This window comes from Triturus cristatus, chromosome 10, assembly GCF_964204655.1.
Source record: "Triturus cristatus chromosome 10, aTriCri1.1, whole genome shotgun sequence".
Classification (NCBI taxonomy): domain Eukaryota; kingdom Metazoa; phylum Chordata; class Amphibia; order Caudata; family Salamandridae; genus Triturus; species Triturus cristatus.
The window spans coordinates 745989241-746013919 of record NC_140593.1 but is presented as its reverse complement, the minus strand read 5'-3'; the positions used below and the strand labels follow the sequence as shown (position 1 = coordinate 746013919).

The 24679-nt window shown below is 52.1% G+C and overlaps 1 protein-coding gene across 1 annotated transcript in view; it reads left to right on the top strand.

The window, feature by feature from the left end:
- Window positions 1–24679, top strand: part of LOC146789944 (uncharacterized) — a 1358907-nt gene that overhangs the window by 621318 nt on the left and 712910 nt on the right. The window contains exon 7 of the mRNA XM_085628244.1: window positions 16670–16768. Within this exon, the coding sequence (XP_085484370.1) occupies window positions 16670–16768 (99 nt within the window). The remainder of the gene's footprint in view (window positions 1–16669; window positions 16769–24679) is intronic.

Sequence of the window (24679 nt, the reverse complement as noted above, 5' to 3'; positions counted from 1 at the left end):
ATTGATAGAGGCAGGTGTGAGATATGCTCTGTGTAAGATGAAGAATTGTATTTGGCGGAAGCGCATGTTCCTTGGGATTCTCGTCAGGCCCTGTAGCACCCTGTCCCACTCCCTGTCAGTCACGGGCCTCCCACTTACCCCGTAGTGGTGTCAAACTAATCGCCGTATGCGTGCGCAAGGACGCCGCGAACCATTTAACCAGATGTCTCCCCCGACCCATGACATGAAGGTATTGCATCGTGAGGTGCTGCTCCGGCTCCTCCCAAAGGTCCCCCCAACATCCTGTGAGCGTCGCTATCAAAGACCGGTGACGCAGGAAGTGACCGGGAGCCAACCCCGTCTCTTCCGGGGCAGCAAACGAAAGAAGGGTCCCGTCCCGATAAAGGTCCCCAAATGTGTGTATGTCTGCCGCGCTCCAATCCTCAAGCTCCAAAGCGCTGAGCACCCCCTGCCCACTAGGAGAGCCCTCGAGCGGTATGGCCGGAACATAAGGAGTCCGGGTAAGGTGAATACACCGGCGGTAGCACTTATAGGCCACCGCCAAAAGAAGAGGTACAGGCCTCGATACCTTCGCGGCCGGATGGAAGAGCTTAATGATGTCAGCCAATGAGAGGGGGGCGTCACAGTCGCAGTATCCTCCCGGCCCCTGTCCGCCAGCCAAGGGGCTATCCACTGCAGCTGTGCAGCCAGATAGTAATGTTCAAAACACGGCATTACAAGTCCCCCCTGGTCAGTGGGAAGGTACAGCTTGGGCAACGCGACTCTCTGACGCGCGGCACCCCACAGGAAATCCTGGAGGGACCGCGCCAATACCGCAAAGAAAGACGCCGGAACATAAATGGGCAGGTTGGCAAAATAGTACAGGAGACGTGGTAAAATCACCATTTTGACTAAGGCTACTCGGCCCGTGACCGAGAGGGGAAGCGTTCCCCAGAACTGCATCTGAGCCTTGACTGCAGACACAGCTCTGCCCAGGTTGCCTTCCACAAGATCCGCCGGCTGACGATATATCTGGATACCCAGATACCGAAAGGTATCCGGCTGCCATTGTACCTGCACTCCCTGTAAATGATAACTCGGGTCTTGAGTGTCTGCTCGGAATGCGTATAGGCAGGACTTAGCAGCGTTCACCCGGAAACCCGAGAGGGCCTCGAAGTTAAGCAGAATACGCTCCAGGTCGACTGGAATGTGAGCCACATCCCTGACAAAGACCAGCAGGTCATCCGCATAAAGCGATACCTGATGCGTTGCATCGCCCAGAGGGATGCCGTCAGCCAGCTCTCTGCGGAGTGTGGCCGCCAGCGGCTCTATTGCGAGTGCAAACAGGAGGGGTGAGAGCGGGCACCCCTGCCGAGTGCCGCGGCCAATCGGGATAGCATCAGATATGTACGGCCCGGTTCTCACTCTCACTGTGGGGTCCTTATACAGGAGGGCTGCCAGTTGAAGGAAGCCAAGACCCAACCTGTAGTGCGACAAGGCCGCCACCAGGTATCCCCATTCCAGGCAGTCGAAGGCCTTTTCAAGGTCTAAAAACAGGCAGCCCGCCCTAGGCCATTGTTGGATACTATCAGATGCCACTCGAAAGAACCGCCGCAGATTAAGGGAGGTACTGCGTTTAGGCACAAAGCCATTTTGGTCAGCATGTACCAGCACCGGCACCGCTGGCGCTAGCCGCTCCGCCAGTACCTTAGCCAGAATTTTATAATCTGTGTTAAGCAGGGCAAGGGGGCGATAGGACCCCAGCTGGGTGGGATCCCGCCCGGGTTTGAGCAGCGATATCAGATAGGCCTCCCGCATTGAGCCGGGTAAGGTACGCTCCTCAAGGGGCGGCCAGATAGAGGGTGTGCAATTTGGGTACCAGTGATTCCCGATAGGTCTTACAGTAGTCCGCCGGGAGCCCATCCGGGCCCGGCACCTTCCCAGAAGCCATAGAGGCAACCGTGTCTCCGATCTCATCTGCAGTGAGAGGGCTCTCGAGCGACTCCTGATACTCATCCGGTATCGTGGGTAGACAGGCAGCCTGCAGGAACAGGTCCAGATCTTGCGTCTGCCGGCGTCCCGTCGAGCAGTACAGAGACGCGTAGTGTGCCGTCATCGCCTGATGAATCTCCCACTGCGTGTATACAAGTGACCCGTCGGGTCCGCGTATAGCGCCTATCGGAGGGTGATCAGTCTCCTGCCTTAGCAGCCAGGCTAGCAACCTCCCCGCCCTGTCCGACGTGGCATGGGCACGAGCTGAGTGAGCCGCATAATTGTGGCATCTCAGGCGCTCCAGCAGCTCGGCATGGCGCGCCCGGAGTCTCGTCAGCCGAGTCGAATCACGACCGCCGCCCTCTCCGTGTTGGTCGTATGGGAGTAGGTGAGACTCCAAGGCAGCAAGCGACAATGCAAGCTGCTTGCGAATATTCCACGTCGCGCCTAAACAATGCCCCCTGATGGTGGACTTATGGGGATCCCACTCTGTCAATTCACTGCTCGTGGTGCCTTCATTCAGGTCAAAAAACTGCTCTTTCGCAGTGCCCAAGGATGCACGGAATTCTGCATCTTCCAGAGCCGCCGATTGGAGGCGCCATGTAGGGATTGGGGGACGGCCGGGGTTCCATCGAAGGCACAGTCTAAGAGGATTATGATCGGAGTGCGTCCGACCTAGATATTCTGCCTGCTCTAACAGGGGAAGCAAAGAGTAGGAGCCCACTACCCTGTCAAGACGCACATGGAGGTCATGCACTGCCGAATAGTACGAGTAGATGCGATCATCAGGGTGTATACTACACCACACATCAACCAATGTCCAACGCGACATCCAGTCATTCAGAGCCCGTGCGTTTGAGACCACTTGTGTATTACGGAGGGGCGGGAAGGACCGGTCAAGATGTTCGTCGAGGTCCGCCCAAGAGCCAGGGGAGACCCGCATACGGTGCTAACACCGTGGACAGATGGGCAAGGAATGACAATTGTTAAACGTTCGGGGCGTACAATGAGCCTGGTAATATGTGTTGTCCATTAAGGCATCCGCGCACTAATGTGTATTGCCCAGCCGGGTCGACTACTACTTCCGTGCATGCGAATGGAGTGCCCGCCCTCACCCAGATCAACGTGCCCCTGGCGTGTGCAGAATATGTGGTTCCAAATAGTTGACCCCTCCAGCGGGTACGCAGCCGGACTATTTCTGACTGCGTCATATGGGTCTCCTGAAGGAGGGCTATGGCCACTATGTGTCTCTGCAAATAAGCGCAAGTGGAATACCTACGCGCTGGCATGTGCATGCCCCGAATATTCCATGTGATTACGTTGGTATTGGCCATGTAAAGCAAGTAATGACTGCAGAGGTGACGGGGCCGGGGTCCCGTCGACCAGTGGGAGGAACATGCGCGCTACATGTCAGGCCGGCACGCTGCAATGAGAAACAATACAAATAAACATAAACGTGCTGCCAAGTACATGAGCTGAAAGTCAAAAACAATATAACCATCAGGGCAAACCCCTGTATGGGCATTCGTCCAAACTGCAAGCTAAACGCTTATGGAGTGAAACTAAGCCAGGTAATGGCTAACGGGCGCTTAGTGTGGCTATAGCTACTGCGAACAGCTCCCTTACCGCGGTGCCCCAGTGTACACTGTAGGTGCCTCCTGTAGCGTGGGCTGGGCCAAGCATGGGCGGATAACCTTACTGCAGCTACCTACGCCACCTAACGCAAATTCCGCCTGGCGCGTGTGCCCCCCTTTGGGGGCAGGGTCTCCCGCCCCCCCCCCGCACCCACGCAGCGACCAAAATAGACTCAACAGCGCCATCACATAGCACTGCACCATAGCCGATAGCAGAGTCCGCCAACAGTCAGCCACCATTACGTATTGCCTGTCCCCCATAGATGCGCGTGCCAGTGAACGCCACTGTCACACCGCTCTCAGCTCACTGGATGTGATCAGAGGTCTGGGGTGTCACCAGTGGCTTTAAGTGGTCCTCAGAGAGCGTGGTGGACGGAGAGGACGATCTGCTGGTCTCGGGTTCGCCATGTCCATGAGTGTCCACATCTCCCTGACTGCTCGTAGACCCGAGAGTTGCCACTGCCTCCAGCATGCCTTGGCGTTCTAGGCGCATCCTCTCCGGGTTAGGCGCCACCCCCGGGCCCAATCCTGCATCCCTGTGTGACCCTCTCCGCCGCCTCCGCCTTGGTCTCCTCCCCCGCTGACTGCCAAGCTCCGGATCCGGAGGCCTCTGTCCCCTACTCTGCCCCGTCTCCTCTAGCCAGTCCCAGACATCTGACGGGGCATCCAAGAACCGGGTCCCCTCTTTCATGACCACTCTGAGGTGCGACGGGTACAGCAGGGAGTATGGGATCTCCAGGTCACGCAGTTGGCGCTTCACTGCCAGGTAGCTGCTTCTCTGCCTCTGCACCACCGCCGTGTAATCCGGGAAGAACATCACCTGCCCACTTCCCACTGTGATGGCGCCCAACTATCCCGGTAATTGAGAAGTTTGAACAGAAAGGGGCGGGGTCGAGCCCCCGGCTTGGGCCTCTGTGCCGGGACCCTATGGGCCCTCTCCACCACGAACTGCGGAGAGAGCGCCCCCGGGGGGAGTAGGTCTCGGAGCCACCCCTCAACATACTGCTCTGGATGTCGTCCCTCCTCGCCCTCCGGTAATCCCACCACTCTGATATTGCTGCGCCGGGAGCGCCCTTCGGCATCCTCAACACGATCTTCCAGGGTGTGGACGCGATCTATTAGGTCTTGCAATGTTGCAGTGTGATTATTCACCGCTGGCTGGACATCTAGGAGCGTGCGGCGTTGTTGGGCCACTGTGTCCGCTAACTTGCGGTGGTCCGCATGAAGAAGGCTGAAGTCCACCGTGACTTTATCAATCCGGGACTCTAGAAAAGCCTTAGTCTGCTCCAGGGTAGAGCCAATCCGTTCCACCGCAGCTAGCACTGTGTCCAGTTTTGCCGCAAGCGCCGCCGCCTGAGGCTCCCCGCCTTCACCGCGGCATCCCGGCACGGGGCCCAGGCCCGCCGCCTGTGCCCGGTTCCCCTTTGACGCGTTTCGTAGCCGGCCCATGACCAATTGCTGCGCCATAGGCATCTGCCGATAACTCTAACACCAGGCAGGTGGACCAGGCCCCGGCCCCCAGGCCACCACAACAGGAGAGAGTCGACACCACAGTCTCTCCGGCAACGCTGCAAGGATGGAGGAAGAAGAAGGAAGCCAGAGCCCCCCCCCGGCAGGGTCCGCAGCTGTCGACCAGGAGGAATCAGCTTGCTGTTACTCACAGGTTTCGTGGGCCTCCAGTGGCCGTCGCATGTCACTCCCCCGATATATCAGGGTCACCCATCGGGACCCCTCCTCTGTCTGGACGTCGGTGACCCTCGCCAGGTAGGGCTGATGAATGTCCGCCGCCTCTACCTCTGGCAGCTGCACTTGCGCAATCACTGATCGCTGGGCATCACTCCATTACTGCAGGCACTATACAGGTGGCGCCGCGCCCCAGATAGCACCTTAACTCCAGTTAGGTCAGGTCTCCTCAGTCAGCGTGCGCCACCACGAACACCCACAGGTCAGTCCGTGCCTCTCCTGGTCCCTCGGCGCCGCATTGCAGGTAAAGGTTCCAGGCGCTACCGCCGCGCGTCAGCTCCTCCGGTATGCGCTAGGAGCTCAGGCACTCCACCCACACCAGCACCGGGCGGCCGCCCCCTCTGCCACCGCCGCTCACCTCGCAGTCCGGTATTAGGTCGTCCTCTGATCGCCTACCACACTGCAGCCGGCGCCCCCCCCCCCAAGGCTCCAGGGCCCCGCGCCGTCGCAGCAGGGCTCAGGACAGTCTACTGCACCGAGGGTCACCAGATAGTTCAGCGCCGGCCCCACCGCTCCACTGCGATGCATAGGGAGGCCCACTCCACCTTTCCAGTCACCTCACTGCGTCTGTCAGGCCTGCGAAACCCCCTCCAGGGGATCGCCACCAAGCGCTCGGGCAGGCCTCTCGCCGAAGCACCTCAAGTATTTTGGCAAGGTCGCAGCAGCACCCCAGGAAGGCCACAGGGGGGGCCGTCGCACTACGACTCCGTCAATGAGTACACCTCATGGTGCCACCAGCAGGCCACGACCGCTTCCGCGTCTCCGTTGCCCCCGCCGTTGCATTCAGGGCGTCACACAAGTTCAGGGCATCCCCTGCATTTCACGGCAGGGCAGGACTGTCTCCCGCGACCACCGCTGGTCCAGGGCTCCACACCAACAAAGTCCAGCGGCACCACACCACCGCCGCCGGCGTTCTAGTCAGTGCGGCCTAGGCTCCTCGTGGCGAGCCGCGGGCTAAATTACTGAATGCTACCGGCCGCGGCTCACCACATGCAGTTCCGCGCTCACCGGCGCCCGCTTCCGTGTCACGGGGCCGGCGTTAGGATCGGCCGCGTCAACCAACCCACACCGTGCGGTGGCAGAAAGCCCGGTCCCCGCTATCGGCGGTGTCCAGTGTCAGCAAGAAGCCCAGCCAGGAGGGGAAACAGCAGGATAAGAGCACCGGGTGGCGGGAGCTCTACTCGTATGCTGCCATTTTACTAGCGCGCCATCGCTTTCACACTCTTAACTGTGTTTTCAAACATAGTGTTCTCTGGAACCCATCTAGCTGGACCTGCAACAAACATTCTCTTCATCTTATTCTGAGCCATCTCTTTGGCTGTCTGATCAGCAAACAGATTCCCTCTACCTACATCATCTATCACTTTCTTGTGGGCACTACACTTCACAATAGCCATTTTCTTAGGAAGCGTCAGTGCAGATAGTAATCATGATATCAAGTGTCCATGTTGTATCTTAGTACCATGCGAGGTAAGAAACCCTTTCTCTGCCCACAGTCGTCCGAAATTGCGTGCGACCCCAAATGCATACTGGCTGTCCGTGTAAATATTGACAACTAATCCTTCACTCAATTCACAAGCTCGTAAAAGGGCAACAAGTTCTGCTGCCTTGGCAGATTGATAGGGGACTTGGAATGTCTCTATGACTGTGAGCAATGTAGTGATGGCATAAGCTGCAGTGGTGCTGCCATCTTCTAATTTAAAACAAAAGTCATCAACTTATAGTTCTCCTTGGGGATCAGATAAGGGAACATCAGTCGGATCTACCCATCCTTTCCTCACATCCTCTGTTCGGGAAATACAATCATGTTTGTCAACTGCATCATTCTCGGAAGGTAGGGGTAGTAACGTGGCTGAATTCAGAGTGGCACATCTTTTGATCATAATATGTTTGGGAAACAATGTCAATTCATAGCCAGTAAGACGTGCACTGGTGAGTTGCTTTGTCCTTGTTTTACAGAAAAGTGTGTCCACAGCATGGGGTACCATAACTGTGAGGTCAGTATCGAGTACGCGTCCAGCCGATTGTCTGATGGAAGTGGCCACGACCGCTTGCAGACGACTCAGGAGGGCTCTTGTAATAGGACCAAGCAAAGCAGAGAAATAAGCACAAGGTCTCTGACTATCGCCAAATTTTTGAGTCAAGACCAAGAGAGCATAACCAGCAATCTTGTGGACGTATACCAAAAAAGGCTTGTTATAGTCACACGTGCCTAGTATTGGAGCAGAGCAAAGCGCAGTTTTTAGTTCTCCAAAAAATTGTTGACAGTCTGGCGTCCACGGTAAAGGCTCTTGAACGTCTTTTGTTGTTAATGCAAGCAAGGGTTTGATCAGTAAGGAATAGTTAGGGTACCACTGTCGACAGTAGGAAGTGATACCTATGAAAGCACGCATATCCTTTTGAGTTTGTGGACAGGGCAATTTATTAATGGTACTGATGCGTTCTGGCGTTAACCTTCTACCCTCCTTCGACAGAAGGTGACCTGAGTAGGTGACCTCCTGTCAACAGTACTGAAACTTCTAAAGTGAAAGTGCCAGATGTAACAACAATTTCACCGTACTATCTTTGCAACCTTGTTCAGTATCAGAAGCAATTAACTAATCATCGACATACTGTACTAATACGTTTCCTGGAGAAAGTGAGAGTGAATCCAACTGACCTTTCAATGCTTGACTATAAATGCTAGGACTTTCAGTATAGCCTTGAGGAGCTCGACAGAATTGGAAACTTTTGCCAGCCAGCAAAAATCCGAACAAATACCTGCTGTCTGGGTGTATGGGAATGCTAAAAAATGCATTTTTTAAATCGGTGACCGAGAAAAACTTAGCTGTAGATGGAATCATTGTCAAAAGTGTGGTGATATCAGTAACTACTTGGAATTGCGGGACAATAATTTTATTGACCTCGCGCATATCAATCAAGGGCGTGAGATGGGGGTTACAACCGGTACTCCTAAAAAACCCACCAAAACATTGTTATAGCCAGACAGGGCTGCCCCAGGGACCAGGTGTCGGGAAATTGAGCTCTTTGTGGCACCTGTATCAACCAAGAATTCCTTAGTAGATCCTTGCAGATCCGCTTTGACATAAGTGCCACGCTGATCTAGAGGTATGTGAACTGGTCCCTTACCCTGTCCCTAGCTGTCCTAGCTGAAAGACATCCCTGTCACGCCATCAACATCATAATCGTCATAGTACTGTCCTTCCCTGGAGTCATCGAAATAATTGTCGGGACGGCCAGCAGAGGCAGCAGTGTGTTGTTATCTGTTGGTCCTGCGGAGTACCCCTTCCTCTAGTGGACGAGACGTTTTGTAAAAGTACAGGGCACTGGTTGTTCAAGTGACCTTCTTCCTTACAGTAAGCACACTGATTCTACCCCAAAGGTGTCATGAGTGGCTGTCTAGTGCGTGGAAGTTGTTATTGGGGTCCCAGTCCTCTAGTGTTACCTCGATATGCCTGTTGTAATAATACCTTCATCTTCAAATCCTTATTTCTTTTTATCAGTTTTGACTTTCTCTTCACTATCCCTATGCTCTTAATATTGGGCCATATTTAGAATCGCGAAAGGGGAAGACGTAGACCAGGTTCTTTCAGATGCTTGAAGCTTCGACATTATTTCGGGAAGAAGATTAGTGACAAACCGATCCACAAATAAACGGACTCACCCCTCCGTACACCTATCCTGCCCACTATAATCCAAAAACGTCTATTCAAACCTGATGAAAAAAATTGGAAACACTTTCATCTCTCTTCTGCCGGCTGGCAGTCTGTCCCAACTAACTTTCTTGGGAGGGATGAGTGTTTGCATGTATATTATTATGCGACCGGGTAAGACCAGCAACTCAGCACCTGGTTTGTCTCCTGACTTTCTATCTCTGTCCCAACCTTTAATCGCGTCCCTCGTTCCACCCAACTCAGCAGTATGGTCTTGGGTATGAACCTGTCGCCAAAAATTAACTAGTACTAGTATGCCCAAAAACATTTCAATATCCGGAAGAGTCATTACACTAGAAGAGGCAGCGTCTGTCAATTCTTTATAATAAGCGGTAGGATTTTAACTAGGACCGTGCAATGTGGCCTTCAGGGCCAGAACTTTTCTTCTTTTCCACGGAGTATAAACCCATTGTTCCTGAAAACGTACTGCTACAGCCGGTATGGTAATCACTCCCATGTTGATTCACCACTGTAGGGATTTCCGGATGGTAAATGAAGTGAACTTCTCACATTGGGAACTGAGTTATTCTAGTGGGACTGTTATCATGTAGTCTGCCTCTATACGTAATCTGAGTTAATATATTCTTGAACACCTGGGCTGGCTCTATGTTAATTACATAAGCGTCTTCATTAATATCAAATAGTATTTGGGGTGCTTCCGTTTGGATGTGGGTGTGCCAAAGGTCAATTAATGTGGCAGACATATGTTTAAGGGCATGTTGCTGTAAAAGGGTCGAAGTCTCGCATTAATTGCCATATGTCCTTAAGACTGTAGATTCTGTTGCGAGCCCACCGTATTGCCCGTGCCGCTGTTACCTTTTTCTCTTCCTCCCCCACACCAAATGACATTAACGGACCTAACCGCTCCCTAAATCCCATCATATCTCTATCGTCCAGACCGTCCGCTGGTGTGTCAGTAACTAGTGTTCATGAAGGATGGGTGACTGTAACAGGGGTAACGGGAGTTGCCGCAGTCATATGTTGTGATGAAAGTGAAGGAGGAGGGGATACGTTAACTGGGGCGGTAGGTGTAGCAGCTTCAGGGATCGATGCACCTGGTGTGTGTTGTTGTTCGTGATGGGGAACAATGTGATGTATCCATTCTGGGGCATATGGTGGCAGGGGTCAGGTATCTAACAATGTCTCCATAAAAGTATCACCATCTTCCTGAGCTATATAGGGCTTATCAATGTGCAACCGAAATCTACTGTCTTCGCGTTCTATTCCTGTCTCCTGCTTGTCTTTATCGCAAGCTACAGCCTTTTGTGTAAGGGTCTGCATAATTAGTTTTCTGGTATCTTTCTCCATTTTTAATCACCTCTTGTTTGGCCAAGTACAAAGCGATTCGAACATAGACTGTCTACTGCGTCTTTTAGACCACTGTTCCTGAAGAAATCCTAGCTTTGTCAAAAGAGCCTGTCAAAGTCCACTGTAACTCTGCATTGTCCCTCGTTTATTTGTGCCATAACGTACTAAACATAATAGGGCCAAGGCCATGTTTTACATACATATCAAAATTAGGACTACCTTCCGGAGGTGCAGGCTGGGATTCTTCCAACCGTGCATCTTTATGGTTTAAACCTGTTTTATAGATTTTTTAAACAAATAGCAAACAAACAGGACTTCATGCTCCTGAGCGACAATGCAATACAGACAACAAGTGTCAGCTATGGTAGCATTACTAAGTAAGATGCAAGGACCGAGTCAACAACAGAAACCCTCAGTAGCAGAAGGAAAAACCAAATATCAAAAAACTCCCTGCTTACCCCCCTCCCACCCCTTGTCCACAAACCATAAGTAGAAGAAGAAGGGGACGACACCCAGTGTGCGCAGGTAATCGTGGCCGTTGTGACTTGCGTTTCGCAGGGAGTTGAGTGTCCGCAAGGTGGAGAAGCCTGAGGTAGCGGGGGCACGTTAGTTCTCGAAACTCCGTTGTGAGCAGAGTTAAAAAGGGCCGCCACAGTTCCGGGAATTCATCCCCCTTGCCAGCAAGTGTAAGGGATAACTTCTCCATGCCCAGAACCATCCACAGACACTGTAGCCAGCCCAAGTGCGGAGGGGCCTGGGGGGAGCGCCAGTGTGCTACTAAATTCTGGGTGGCAGCCCCTAGGGCAATGGCGATGAGGCGGCCTCTCCGGAATTTCAGGGGATATGTCAACGGATTGGCCAGGCCAAGGAGGACATAGGCTGGAAAGCGAGGGTGCTGCGTATCGAGGTGAGCATCTATGTCATCTAAAATTGTTGCCCAGTAGGTTTGGATGCGGTCACAGATCCACAAAAGTTGCTCCAAGGTGCCCACCACCCCACACCCCCTCCTGCACAGATCGCTAATGCGAGGGTCAAAGCGATGGAGTCGTTCCGGTGTATGATACCAATAGGTGGTAACTTTGGTCAGCGTCTCCGTCAGTCCTGCGTGGTGCGCCGAGTGTCTGGCCCTATAGTAGATGCTGTCCCACTCTTTGTGAGATAGAGTCCTCCCCAACTCCCGCTCCCAACACGCCTGTCCGGCGTTGTAGGTGAAGGTAGTAGCTGCAAGCAAATGTTTATAAAGATCAGAGATGAGTTTTTTATCGGAAGACTGAGTAATCAGCCATTTCTCATATGGGGTTAAGAAGCGCTGAGCCCCGGGTTTGATTTGTGGTTAAAGTGCCCAGTGTCTGAGTTGTAGATATTGCAGCCTATCAGTCTCCGAAACGCCATAGTGTGTTCTGACATGTGGGAAGGAGAGTATGCCCTCTAGATCAAATAGATGCCCCAGGGATCGGCAAGAGGTAAGGCGCCAACTTGTAAACTTCTTAGAGTCCAAACCAGGAGTGAAATCGGGATTGTCAAACAGCGGGGTCATGGGGGAGGGAAATGTAGTCAGCCCGTGTGAGGTAGCAGTGCGATCCCAAGCCTCCAGTATAGTACTTGTGATGTAAGAGGCGTAAAGGTTGGCTGGCCTATGCTGCTTCCGGAGAAAGGGGATACCCTGCAGGGGCATTGCCGCAACCGCCTGATCCTGGAATAACCAGTGTTTTTCGGATTCTAATCGGCTCCACTCTACTAGATAGCGGAGGTGTGCCGCGTAAAAGTATAGCTGCAAGGACGGTATACCTATCCCTCCATGTTCCAGAGGAAGGACCGTAATCTCTTGCTTAAACCGAGGCTTGCGCCCCTGCCATATGAAGTGCGCCAGATCTGACTGGGTTTGTTGAATCCAACCCGCGGGAGGGCGCAGGCGAAGGGTTTGAAAGATGTAAAGGATCTGGGGGAGAACTGTCATTTTGACAGCGGCGATTCTGCCCAACCACGAGAAGGGATAGTGTTTCCATCTACCTAATTCTCTGCGGATATGGGCTCAGAGCCTATCATAATTGGCCGTTACGGTGGCTGGAATTGTGGGGCCCAACTGCACCCCCAAGTAAGGGACCGTAGTGGCGGACCACTGGAGAGGATGCTCTTCCATTACACAGGCTAATGTGGTCGTTGACAGTGAGATGTTTAAGGCGGTCGATTTATCCATGTTAATCCTGAAACCCGAGGCTCGTGCAAAATTATGGAGCTCAATGAAAAGGGCCCGCAGCGACTGAACGGGGTCAGTGAGGGAGAGCAAAATGTCATCCGCATACACGCTAATCGTATGTATATCTCCCCGAATGTAATCCCTGTGATAAGAGGGTGTTGTCTAACTCTCCGCGCCAGAGGCTCCATGTAGAGCGCAAATAGGATAGGAGAGTTGGGACACCCCTGCCGGGTGCCCCTCCCTATGGGGAAACATGAGGACGTCTGGCCGTTTACCCGGACCGTGGCTTGGGGCAGGTGATAACAGTTCAATATGCAAGTGCGCAGCTTTTCCCCAAAGCCAAATCGGTGCAGGACCTGCTCTAAACAGGGCCAGTGAACCCTGTCAAAGGCTTTTTCTGCATCAATCGCCAATAACATATACTCCCCCTGTGTGCGGGACGCTTTTTCAATAAGATGGAGTACCCTCTTCGTATTGTCACTGGTTTGCCGTTGCGAAATAAAGCTTGCTTGGTCTGAATCCACCAGTTGAGTCATGTACGGGGCAAGCCGTGTCGCCAGGATGCTCGTGTATAATTTGATATCAATATTTAACAGGGAAATCGGCCCATATGCGCGGCAACTCGTGACGTCTTAACCGGGCTTCGGTAGAACGATAACCGAGGCCTCCAACATTTCTTCCGGGATTGCTCCGGTTTGTGCGAATGTGTTAAAGAGATCACGCAGCAGAGGGGCCACCTGGTTGCAAAAGGCTTTATAGAAGTCCGTGGAATAGCCATCTGGGCCAGGCGATTTGCCAAGGCGGAGGCGGGAGATAGCCGCGACAACCTCCTCCAGCCCGATATCTCTGTCAAGGTGGGCGGCCTGATCTGCAGTCAGAGCGGGTATCTGAGCCGCTTCTAAATAATCAAGGCTATGCAACATATCAAGGGAGTCCCCCGAGTACAGCCTAGCATAGAACTCGCGAAAGGCCTCTGCGATAGCGATATCGTCCGAGGTGAGCTCACCTCCCGACTGTCGAATGGCCTGCACCCCTTGCCGCTGCCTCACCTCCCTGAGTTTGTGCGCCAGGAGCCGGCCACACCTGTCACCTCCTATAGTCAGTGGCTGAGACGGAGGGCCGTGTATTCGGCTCTGTCCTGGTCCAGCGCCGCAAGCTGCTTCCGTTCCGTACAGAGCTGGCGCCAAGCTCTGGCAGCCCCGGTGCGTTGGTGCATCTGCTCCAGCTCCGCCACCCTTTGTGTGAGTTTGGCCCATTTCCGACAGCGCTCTTTATTAACAGCGGTGGAGATGGCTATGAATTCTCCCTGAAGGACCGCTTTAAGGGCAGTCCATTGAGTTGCGAGCGAGGTGTCTGAGTTAGCATTAATGGCTAAGTAGTTCGCAATGGCAGATTTGATCTGATCCACCGTGGAAGCTTGGTGAAGCAGGGAGTCACGGAGACGCCAGTGCCGCAGCGGTAACTGTGTGCGTGGAAGCAAGAAGGAAGCTATGACTGGAGAGTGGTCTGATAAAGATGCAGGGAGAACCTCAGCTTCTATAGCTAGCATCTGAAAAGGAGTGGAGCACATGAAATAATCGAGTCTGGCGTAGGTTTTGTGAGCTCCTGAATAGTAAGTATATGTGTGACTCAAGGGGTGGAAGTGTTGCCACAAGTCTACCAGGCCCAAGTCACGGATATGGGTCAAACCAGACCATGAGAGGGCCCCCACTTGGCTAGTGCGCTGGCATGAGCGATCGGCAATGTTGGTAAATACTAGGTTCAGGTCTCCCCCCAGCAACAGGCGCCGCTCTGAGTTAGCTGTCGCTTCGGTGAGTGCATGATGGAGGAATTTATTCTGCCCTTCGTTGGGAGCATACACCGAGCCTATTATGAGGGACACCCCAGCTAAGAGGAAATGGTATGTGAGCAAGCAACTCTTAATCTCAGCATCCTTCTGGAGGATTTTACCCTGAAAGGAACGGGAAACGAGGATTGCCACCCCGGCTGATTTGGTGGAGCTAGAGGAGAACAGAATGTAGGGAAGGCGTGGGACTTCAGCCTATGATGATCTTTGGCAAGCAAGTGGGTCTCCTGTAAGAAGTATTCAACAAAAAGGGTCTCGACTCCATCTCAAGCAGAATCAGACAGTGGGTCGTACGTCTCCAAGAGTACACGTTTGAGGTCGAATACTTACCTGGGGTGAGGAATTTTGCAGCTGACTGCCTCTCTCTCCTGGTGAGTGAGGATCGTGATGAAGCAGTCGACGTGGAGGAGGATGATCTGGCTGACAAAGAGTTGCAGGCGGAGAACGTATGCGTCATCACCCAAGGAGCCATTGAAGAAGAATGCTGGAAGGAAGCCTTGAGAGCTGCCGTGCTTCTACAGAGAGTTAGGGAGAAAACTAAAGGTGCCTGGATGGATCAAGACAAGCGGGAAGAGGGTCTTAGACCGTTCTGGATGGTCAGAGACAAACTATCTATCACTGATGATTGTCTGTTCAGGGGTGCGAGGTTGGTTCCTCCAGAGACTTTGAGAGAGTGTTTGGTCAACTTGGCCCATGAGGGGCATTTGGGGGTGACCAAAACCAAACTGAGGTTGCGGCTGGACTGCAGGTGGCCCAGCATGGATCTTGAAATCGAAAGGAAAATAAGAGACTGTGTACCATGCTCCACCAGCGACAAGGTTCTAAAACAGCACTCACCTTCTATGCACTGTAGGCCTCTTCCCGTGGGTCCATGGGTAGATGTGGCATTGGACAGGGGAACATCGCACACCATACAGATCTCTACTCTAGATGACCTGAAGTGAAATTTGTGTCTGAAATCACTACAAGGGCTGTCACAGACTTCCTGCTAGAAGTGTTAATCCGAGAAGGTCTGCCAAGTAGCTTATTGACAGACAATGGGGTGCAACTCTTCTCAAGAGAAATTTGAGAATTCTTAGAGTGCAATGGGATAGAACACAAACGGTGTGCACTTTATCACCCGGAGACTAATGGGAGGGTTGAACATTTCAACAAGACCATCAAGGACGGAATCCAACTAGCCAGGGCTAATGGGTTGTGTTGGGAGGACGAGGTTTTAAAACGTCTTGAAGCCTACAGACTTACCCCTCATCAAACCACTGGCATGACACCATTCAAATTGCTCAAAGCCAGGAAACCCAACTCAAGGTTAGTACCAGGGTGGATGAAGTGGTACAAGGGTTGGACAGGACTCTTTAAAGAAAATGGCGGGACAGAGAACACAAAGCCATGACTGATAGGGAAACTAGATTTGATAGACTGCATGCTGTCAAAGACATGAGATTCTGGGTGGGGGATCTGGTCAAAATCAAAGCACCTACTGGCAGAGCAAATTGGTCCGAGTTTACTGAGCCCGCCAAAATAGCAAAAGTTATTCAAGAATGCTGTGAAGACACAAGAAGGGAAGATTTGGAATCTGAGGAGGGTGGTAAAGTACACTGCTCCCACTGTAGACACCAGCAACACCATAGAGAATGGGAACAGAACCCAGAGTAGGGCCTGAACGCCAGACAACCTCTTCCCCAGAGTAAGTTGTAGGAAAGTTTGCCGCCCGAAGTATTTGGAACACTACGTTGACAGATAGAATTGTGTTATCCGCACTCTTACCTCTTTTGCACTGTGTTTCTTTTAATGTGTAGAGGAGGGGAATGTGTGGTATCTTCCGCTGTAGGGGATTCTTGTTCAAGTCATCCACCCCCTCCCCTGCTATTGTATTGGTTTGTGCCTCTGTGACATGCTGTGGAATGTCACAGTGATTAACGTTCTATGTTGAGCTCCCTGCGTTGGAGTGTGACAGAGTCTGCTCAGGACAACAGCTGTGGCTGGGGTTCTTCCCCTGTACTTTTGCGAAAATAAACGTGATCTTTTTTCCACCTGTGTTTCCTGTGACTAAATCTGAAAGGAAGGAGTGCCAACTTCGATTTTACAAATACCTTTTTCAAAAACCTAGTTTGTGTAAAGACGTTTTATTCTTTCATATCTCATCCTTAAAGTACAGTTGGAAGGCTAGTGATTTGAGAGGGCTTTTGATATTAAGGATATAGTGAGGGATGCAAGTCCAAAGTCTGGTTGCCTGACTCCGGATCTCTTTTTCTAGGACAGGGGCACAAATTGGTCCCGGAAGGGGAGGAAGATGGCGAAGATGGTGCAGATGAAGATGGTGAAGTTGATGAGGATGATGACAGTCTACCTCCTGGTAATTATTACTTTTATCTGTCTTTTTTTTGGGTCAAATATCGGTTTATTAGCAGAATATTTATAAAACATTTCAAACAGGCACAGCTGGTAGCCGTATCAACATTCCCAAACGCCACCCACCGCTACATGAATCTCAGTTTCCAATTGCTGGAATGATCATCTTTTATTGCTTGTAGGAAGCCACTGACTCAAAGGAAATCCAAAATACTACTAACTTAAAATAAAAAACTCCCCCCCACCCTCCCCTTGTGGTGGAGAAGCAAGAACCTCCTGTTTCCTACCTACTACTCTTCTCCGACTATGGAGTTCTAGTTGTGTCGTTCGCTCTCTGCTAAGTGTCCTCTGTGCTTTCCTTGTTATGGGACTCAAAATTGGAGCAGATGTAACCCTCATAATGTAGGTGGGCATACTGCCAGCGGGAGCCCCTTTGTAAGATATGACACTAGAGGGCCCCATTTATATTTAAAATTCTTATATTCATCTCTGAAAATGTCAGACATACGCTTCATCGTAAGTATTTTCCATAAGCGTGAGTGCAATTGTGCCAGCACTGGCGCTTCTTTCTTCTTCCAATTAGCCGGTATAGCCTTTTTGGCTGCTCCCATACATGCCCACATAATGGCCTTGTCTGCCTTAGTTTGGTTCTCTAATGAGGCGTCCCTTAGACCCAGGAGAATCACATCTATGGAACTCGGTAAAGAGTATCCCAGCATGTCTTTCATTTGGGCCAAAATCTCCTTCTAGAATGGCTTAATAGTTGGGCAATCCCACCATATATGGCGAAAGTCTCCCAGTAGATTGCATCCTCCCCAACAAAGATCTGTGGTGAGAGGAAAGATCTTTTTAAGTTTGGAAGGAAATAGGTACCAGTCGCTTATATCTGTCTTTTTCTGCACTTGTAATACCTGCTGTACAAGGACACTTCAGTCTTCAAATGAAGACCTGTTAAAGTAGTACTTCTCTATCACTCATTATTCTAATCATGGAGCTGTGCCAGGGGAAACTGGCAGCAGCTTGGGTCTTTCAAACAACCTCATACTTTTCCAACCTTGATCTTCTTTGTTGGAGCACTGTGCCTGGGCAGAAGCTTTGTGTTTCACAAGGGTCTTTGCACCATCGTTTTGCACCACTGTGCCATTTGTTGTTATTGTTGAAAGTGTCTCATAGTGTACCTTCCAGAAGAGTTTGTGCATTTTACTTTCGGGCACCTTTATTACTGCACTTCTGCTAAATGTAATGTGCAAAAATGGTTTAATTGGACTCGTGACGATCTTGTTTGAAAAGTGAAGATAAAACACAAATTGTTGACGCGCCAAATTATTCAGTAACCATGCAAATCTTGTCCCATCCCTTGTTAATATATCTGAAAGAGACTATTTGTTATAGATTCCTGTAGGACCAGGGGTCACCAGGCCCTATGGGGGTAACGTGGCACGAGCAGGTAGGCATCCAAGGGCTTACGTGTAAAGTGACCATACAGCACACACATCCACTTAGACAGGAAACGCACGCAATAATTGACACCACAACAGTAGGTTGAATAAAACCAGTCAGTTGTATCTAGATCAACATTAGGATCAAAAGCATTTCATTAGGAATATATTGGCGGTTCATTAAAACATCAAAACCTGGCATTGAATCAAAGCGCGACACCTGGTGATCCTGGGGAGCGTCAAACACAGCATTTACGCAAAGCGCTGCACATAGCAATTCATTAGCGCTTCAGACATGGCATGGAAACATAGCGCCGCACATAGCAAATCAATAGTGCTTCAAAACCTGGCACCTAAGCAAAGCCCTGCACATAGCACATCAATAGCGCTTCAAAACAGGCGTCTAAGGAAAGCGCTGCACATAGCAGAACAATAGCGCTCCAAGACTGGCATCCAAACATAGCGCTACACATAACCAATCAATAGCGCTTTAGGTCATGACATTCGAACATAGCTCTGCACGAGGCAACTCAATAGCGCTTCAGTTCTGGCCGTTACTTGGAGCACTTCGCCGTCAGGCCGGAGTATGAGTGAACCAGTGTCTCCCAAAATATCCTGTCCCTCAAATCAGGCACATAGTCACGGGGGCCGTGGCCCCGCTTCTTCCCGCCCCGTGGCAGTGGGGGCTCAGCGGCTCCACGATAGATCTCCCCAGGGGAGGGGAGTGCTCCGGGCCTCGTGGGCCTCCCGCCCTCCTCCCCGGTGAATACCTGTATCTTCGGCCATCTCTAGGCCCTTGCGCCGGTTTCTCCGTCGGGAGGGGATCCCTCCTCCTCACGAGCCTCCCGCCAGTCCACACTCTACCCGGCGCTGTCCGGGGCCGGCGGGGACCTCGCGGCGGGATCTCCGGCCTCCCGGCGATGTCCGGGTCGAGGGCCTCCCCAGCAGCGATGGACCAGCGAGGTGGTTGGGGGTTGAGGCGTGCCCGCGGCCGCCGTTGGCAGCGCGGCCTGCGGGGGCACGGCCTCTACTGCCTCAGGAGTCGGCGGGGGCAGCGTCGGGCAGCCCGCCCCCGTCACGTGATGTTGGAGGCTGGCTTCCAGGCCTAGCGCGGCCTTCTTTACCCTACGGCGGCCCTCTCCCCGTTACGGGCGGTGCCGTGTGGACGTCTTTGCTCGTGGTGGGGCCCCGGTCTTCCCCGCGGGCCCCGTGGAGGTCAGGGGATAATCTACTCGGCCCAGGGCGGCAGCGGTGAGCTATTCCTTCTTGGTATCCCCGACGGGGGTGGCCGAAATTAAGGGTTGGCCTGTAGCCTGGGGGGTGGCGATTTATTCGGCGCCCAGCGCCCCCTTACTCCCACAATGACGCCCTAGCTCAGGGCAGGTAGGCTGGGAGGTGGCAGGCCACACACCAGTGGCAGAACAAGCTAGAGAGGGGGCCCAGATGACGTCAGGGAGCGCAGAAGTGGCACAGCGCAGGTACCTGGTCGATCCCCCAGCAGTTCTGTGGTAAGTTTCTGTGGTAAGTCTCTGTGGTAAGTTTCTGTTGTCCTTTTGGCGCTTGTTGGATCTGGCGCCCTTAGCAGTTTTATTCCTTGGGTAGGTTGAGTTGGTGACTGAAGGGAGTTCCCAGTCAGGCTTGGTAGGTTGTTCCTGGGTTCCCCTCCCGCTGGGCCAGATCAGTGGGCTAGTTCAGGATCCCTCACTCAACTTAAAAGGCAGCACCTAAGCCCTGTCACTTTCAGTGGCATAGGTCCCTGACTAGGCCCTACCGCCTAAAACTCCTGCGTAGGTTCCCCCAGGTCTGCGTCGCCCCAACTGACTAAAAATGTTCCCTCCTTTCCTTAAGTATCCCTAGGTCAGGTGACCCCTCTCTAAGGCGGCAAAAGTAAACCCCACCCTTTTTCTAGAAGGTTCCAGCAAGTTCCAGGAGCTTCCCCACTCTAGCTATAGGACAAAAAGGCGGGCTGGTGTCGCAACAATGTTGTAGGGTCCCAGCCAGCACCTGGCAACTAGGGTGCTACTAAAAAGGCCACTCCGCAGGGGCCTGTGGCAGCCATATTGGGGGAAGAGAGCACCTGTACCTTAACACTGATTAGCAATGGAAAGGCGCTCGGAGACCTAAGGCCAACGAAAAAGAGGGTGGAAAAAAATGAGGCAAGGGCAAAAAATACAGGGAAAGACCACCCTAGGGCTGACAGGTCTAACAATTCCTTACCTCATAATCACCCCCAAGCGTCAGACTGGATCCGGAGAATTTTTCTTCAGAAATACCCCTGCACATCGGTAGGTGGCCTCTGTCGACTCTTGTTGATGTCTTTTCTTCAAGTCTTCGACTCCTGGTGCGTGAGGGATGTCCCTTTGTTGGACCGGATTCAAGTCTTGTGACTCCTGTCACAAGCTGATGTCCGAGATGATCCGCACCTCGTGTGCCTCTAGTGCCTGGAGCGCGACCACGACCCACAGTCGTGCTGCGACTGTGGGGCCATGTATCCGAAGTCTTTGCGCGAGCGGTCCCCAAAGCTTTTGGAGGCCCGGCAGTCGGCTCCGCGTCGCTCCTTGCCTCGCTCGAGGGGAAGGTCTCAAGACATGTCTCGGAGCCACCAGACCTGGTCCAAGTCTTCGTGCTCTTTGGTTAAGTCGAAGCACAAGAAGAAGGTGAAGAAGCACTGTCGCTCTTCGATTTCCCCCCATCTGTCGGTTGACGCGGTCAGGACCCGGAGCTTCGTCGCTCTAAGGCTCCGTCTCCGGTGCCGGACTCAGGGACGACTCCGCGCCTCCCCTGTTTCCAGGAGCCGGGTCATCCCCTGCCTTCCTTCATACATTCTATGAAGCCCTCGACCGTGTATTTGGGCAGCCCTACTCCGCTGGTGCGCCTTCGGGCACCGCAGACCCGGTTGGGGGCCCGGGCCTTCGATGCCGGTGGCTCCGTCCCCGGCGCCGCAGGGCCCCCCTGGATCCGGATCGACGCCGGTCGACCTTACTCGACCTTCCCTGGCGCCGATCCCGGCGGCGACACTCCCAGCGTCGACCGTGCCCCCAGCAGACGCCATCCCCTTCCTAATCCCCGAGATAGACCTGGACCCAGATCGGCGTCGGCCGACGTAAAAAATGACGCCGGAGGGTACTTTTGTTCCCTTGTTCATACCAGGTGTGCCCTATTGCCCTGAGGGTGGGGATGAGGACTGGGAGGGGCCGCTGGACCCTTTGACAGACCTCTGGAAGATCTGGACCGGAAAGCAGAATTGGGTGACGCCAGTGGTCTCGATACCTCCCCAGACCTTGGCATACTTTCACCCCCTACCGTGGCTACGGGGGAGGGAGCATCCTATACTGTGGTGGTGCATAGGGCAGCCGAAGCTTTGGGCCTGGAGCTCCCTACAGTGGCAGTCAGGACTAACCTCCTAACAAAGGTGCTTCAGCTGGTGGCATCTTCCTCTGAACCTCTCTTGCCCTTTAATGAAGCCCTCACTGCTTCATTAAAGGTTATTCTGGGCACTTGGTCCAAGCCCAGCACAGAGGCTCCGGGCGATTATCCAAAAATGAAGAGTATGCAGTTCCTCAGGGTAGAGGGAGAGAGAGTGTAAATTTGAAAGAGACCGTGTATGAGAGGAGAGGAGTTCCTCTTGTCGGAACTAGGGTCCTCACAACGTGCCACACTAACGGCAATTGAGAAGGTCCTCATGAGAGAGGAATGGACTTCTCCGACCCCAATCTCCTTCATTATGGAATGTGCCACTTTGGCACTAACTGAGAATTACTTTGAATACAATAAACAATTGTTTCACCAATCGCAGGGCACTTCAATGGGGAGTACCTTCGCCCCTAGTGTGGCCTGTATTTACATGGCCACCTTTGAGGAAGAAGTCATTAGACATCCTAACAACCCCTATATCAACAATCTGACCCTGTGGAGGCGATTCATAGATGACATACTGATCTTTTGGAAGGGGAACCACCTGACTTGTCTAGCCTTCTGCGAGTGGATAAACACACAGAACCAATATTTGAAATTCACTCATACAATTTAAAATTCCCATGTACCCTTTTTAGATCTTAGGGCGGTACTCGACGATACAGGACTAAGCACCACCCTATACAAGAAACCAACAGACAGGAAAAGCTTGCTACTATACAGCAGCCACCACCCCAGGGCCCTCAAGGACAATCTGCCCTTTGGGCCGTTCCTCCATATCAGGAGGAATTGCAGTTCCAGTAGTGACTATTTGACTGAAGATCACCACCTTAGTTCTAACCTCAGACTGAGAGGTTATCCTGAACGACAGGTCAGAAACTCACTTAAGAGGGCACGTAACAACCCACGAGAGGCCCTACTACTACCTAGCAATAGGGAACAAACAGACACCCTGACCTGTGTCACATCTTTCACACCCTAATTCCACATGCATAAAAAGCATAATAAAGAAACATTGGGGAATCTTAACTACTGGTGATCTCACCATTCCCCCCCCCACGTTTTGCTTTTAAGCGAACACAGAACCTGAAGGATATCCTCATCAACACTAGACCTAGGAACATCGACCACAAGGAGCAAAGAACTTTATGGGATCTCCCCCCGGTGATAGGTCACTACCCATGTGGCTCATGTGCAGTGTGCCACCAAACTGCAGTGACAAAAGAAGTGAGCTTTTCAGACGCCTTCACTTGGAGGATCCTGAGACACACTAATTGTAACACAACTCATTGTATCTATCTAATCACCTGCCAGTGTGAGAAGAGATACGTTGGGATGACCCTTAGACCGGTCAAGACACGCATAACAGAACATAAAAGTAATGTGAGATGCCAAAGGGTCACCACTAAACTCTACACTCACTGCAAAGAGAATAATCGCAAACCAGACTCCCTAAGATGGCTAGTGCTTGAGTCCCATCCCAGGATTATGCAAAAAGCATTGTTCAAGATCGAACAGAGATGGGTACATCGTCTTAGGGCAGACCAGGAAGGCCTGAATGACCAAATCCCATGGGCGGCACTCGTTGACAGATGGTCCACAATTCATAGGCACACCGTTTTTGCTATATGTCTATATACGGAGGTTTCCTTCCCCTCTTGCTGAGCTAGTTATAAGTGCTCTTGCGCTTCACTGTTCAGTAGGAGTTTTTTTTGCCTACCTATGTGAAACTAAGGAGGTTTACTTTTATTTGCCACAACCAGACATCGTAGTAGCACATTCCATTTCTAGTTGGGGCACTCTGCACAGAACATATTGTTTCACCATTAACACTACAAGATGGCCGCCGTTCACCAACTGACCGCCATAGATCATAAGTCCACCTCATATTTTCACTACCCATACTAGATAACATCTTGCATATACTGATCGTTACGCCTGTTCCCTTGATTCATGGAACACCGCAACTGATCACTGGCTTTAGACTGGTTCACTTTGTAACAGCTACATTACAAGATGGCCGCCGTCTTCAACGGACCATCGACGTACATTCTGTTCTACCCTTCACGCATTGACGTGGACCCCACCACCCGGAAATCGGCCCAACCCCACCCACACCGGCTAGTATTTCAGCATAGATCCCATGCGTTGCTGTCCTTCCCGGTTCGAGCGGTGCCTGGGTAGGTTAACGGCCCACCCCGGTATCACCTAATACGCGAGTATGACGACAATGTACGCGTGTCTCCTTCTTCATGTAGTGTGTGCTGACGGTGGTATAGGTGAGCACCCGTGACTCACGGGTGCTTTGGTTTATTACCGATTGACTCTGTGACTGTGCCCATGAGGGGCAGAATATGCGCAGTGGGTCATGCACTCTAGCGACGGCTGCATTACATATCATTGACAACGGGTTGTACAAGCCGGGGGTCAGTCATACCATCCGCACGCCATACTTGACCCTCTACGGGTGTCAGGGTCTTCCAGGTTTGCGACTGTGCATCTGTGATACAGCACTACCACCCACGTGTGGGTCTCTCGGATGCATAAGTTGAGTGCCGGCTAACCTCCGGACATAACCATGAGGTTTGGTATATTTGTGGTTGTTTATGGGCGCTGAACAATGGCTTTATAACACCGGCTGCACAACATGATGTTTTGGCTGTATTGGAGTTCTGGATCAGGAATACTCCCTTTTGGACTCACAGCAGCAGTTGATGTTGGGCGACGGCCCCAATGTGACACCTTAGACCTCCAGTGAACTGGTTTAGCCGTTTACAGAACTATGCCCTATAGGAACTGTGTAAAAATATCCCAATGGACCATTGCACACTAGTAGGCAGCGTCCAAGGTCTGCAAAATTTTCTCTACTTCTTGAGCGGCTGGCTCGTGAACACGAATCCATGGTGGCCAGAGGAGGACGGCGGCGGCGAGACCGAGCGAGTAACTGCACGCCCCACACACGATAAGTAACTGTTACAGACCCATCTTGTGTTGTGCAATTTATTGTTCTTGTTTGTTTTCTTTATTACCTATGTATGCATATCAGTGCATATGACCTCTTG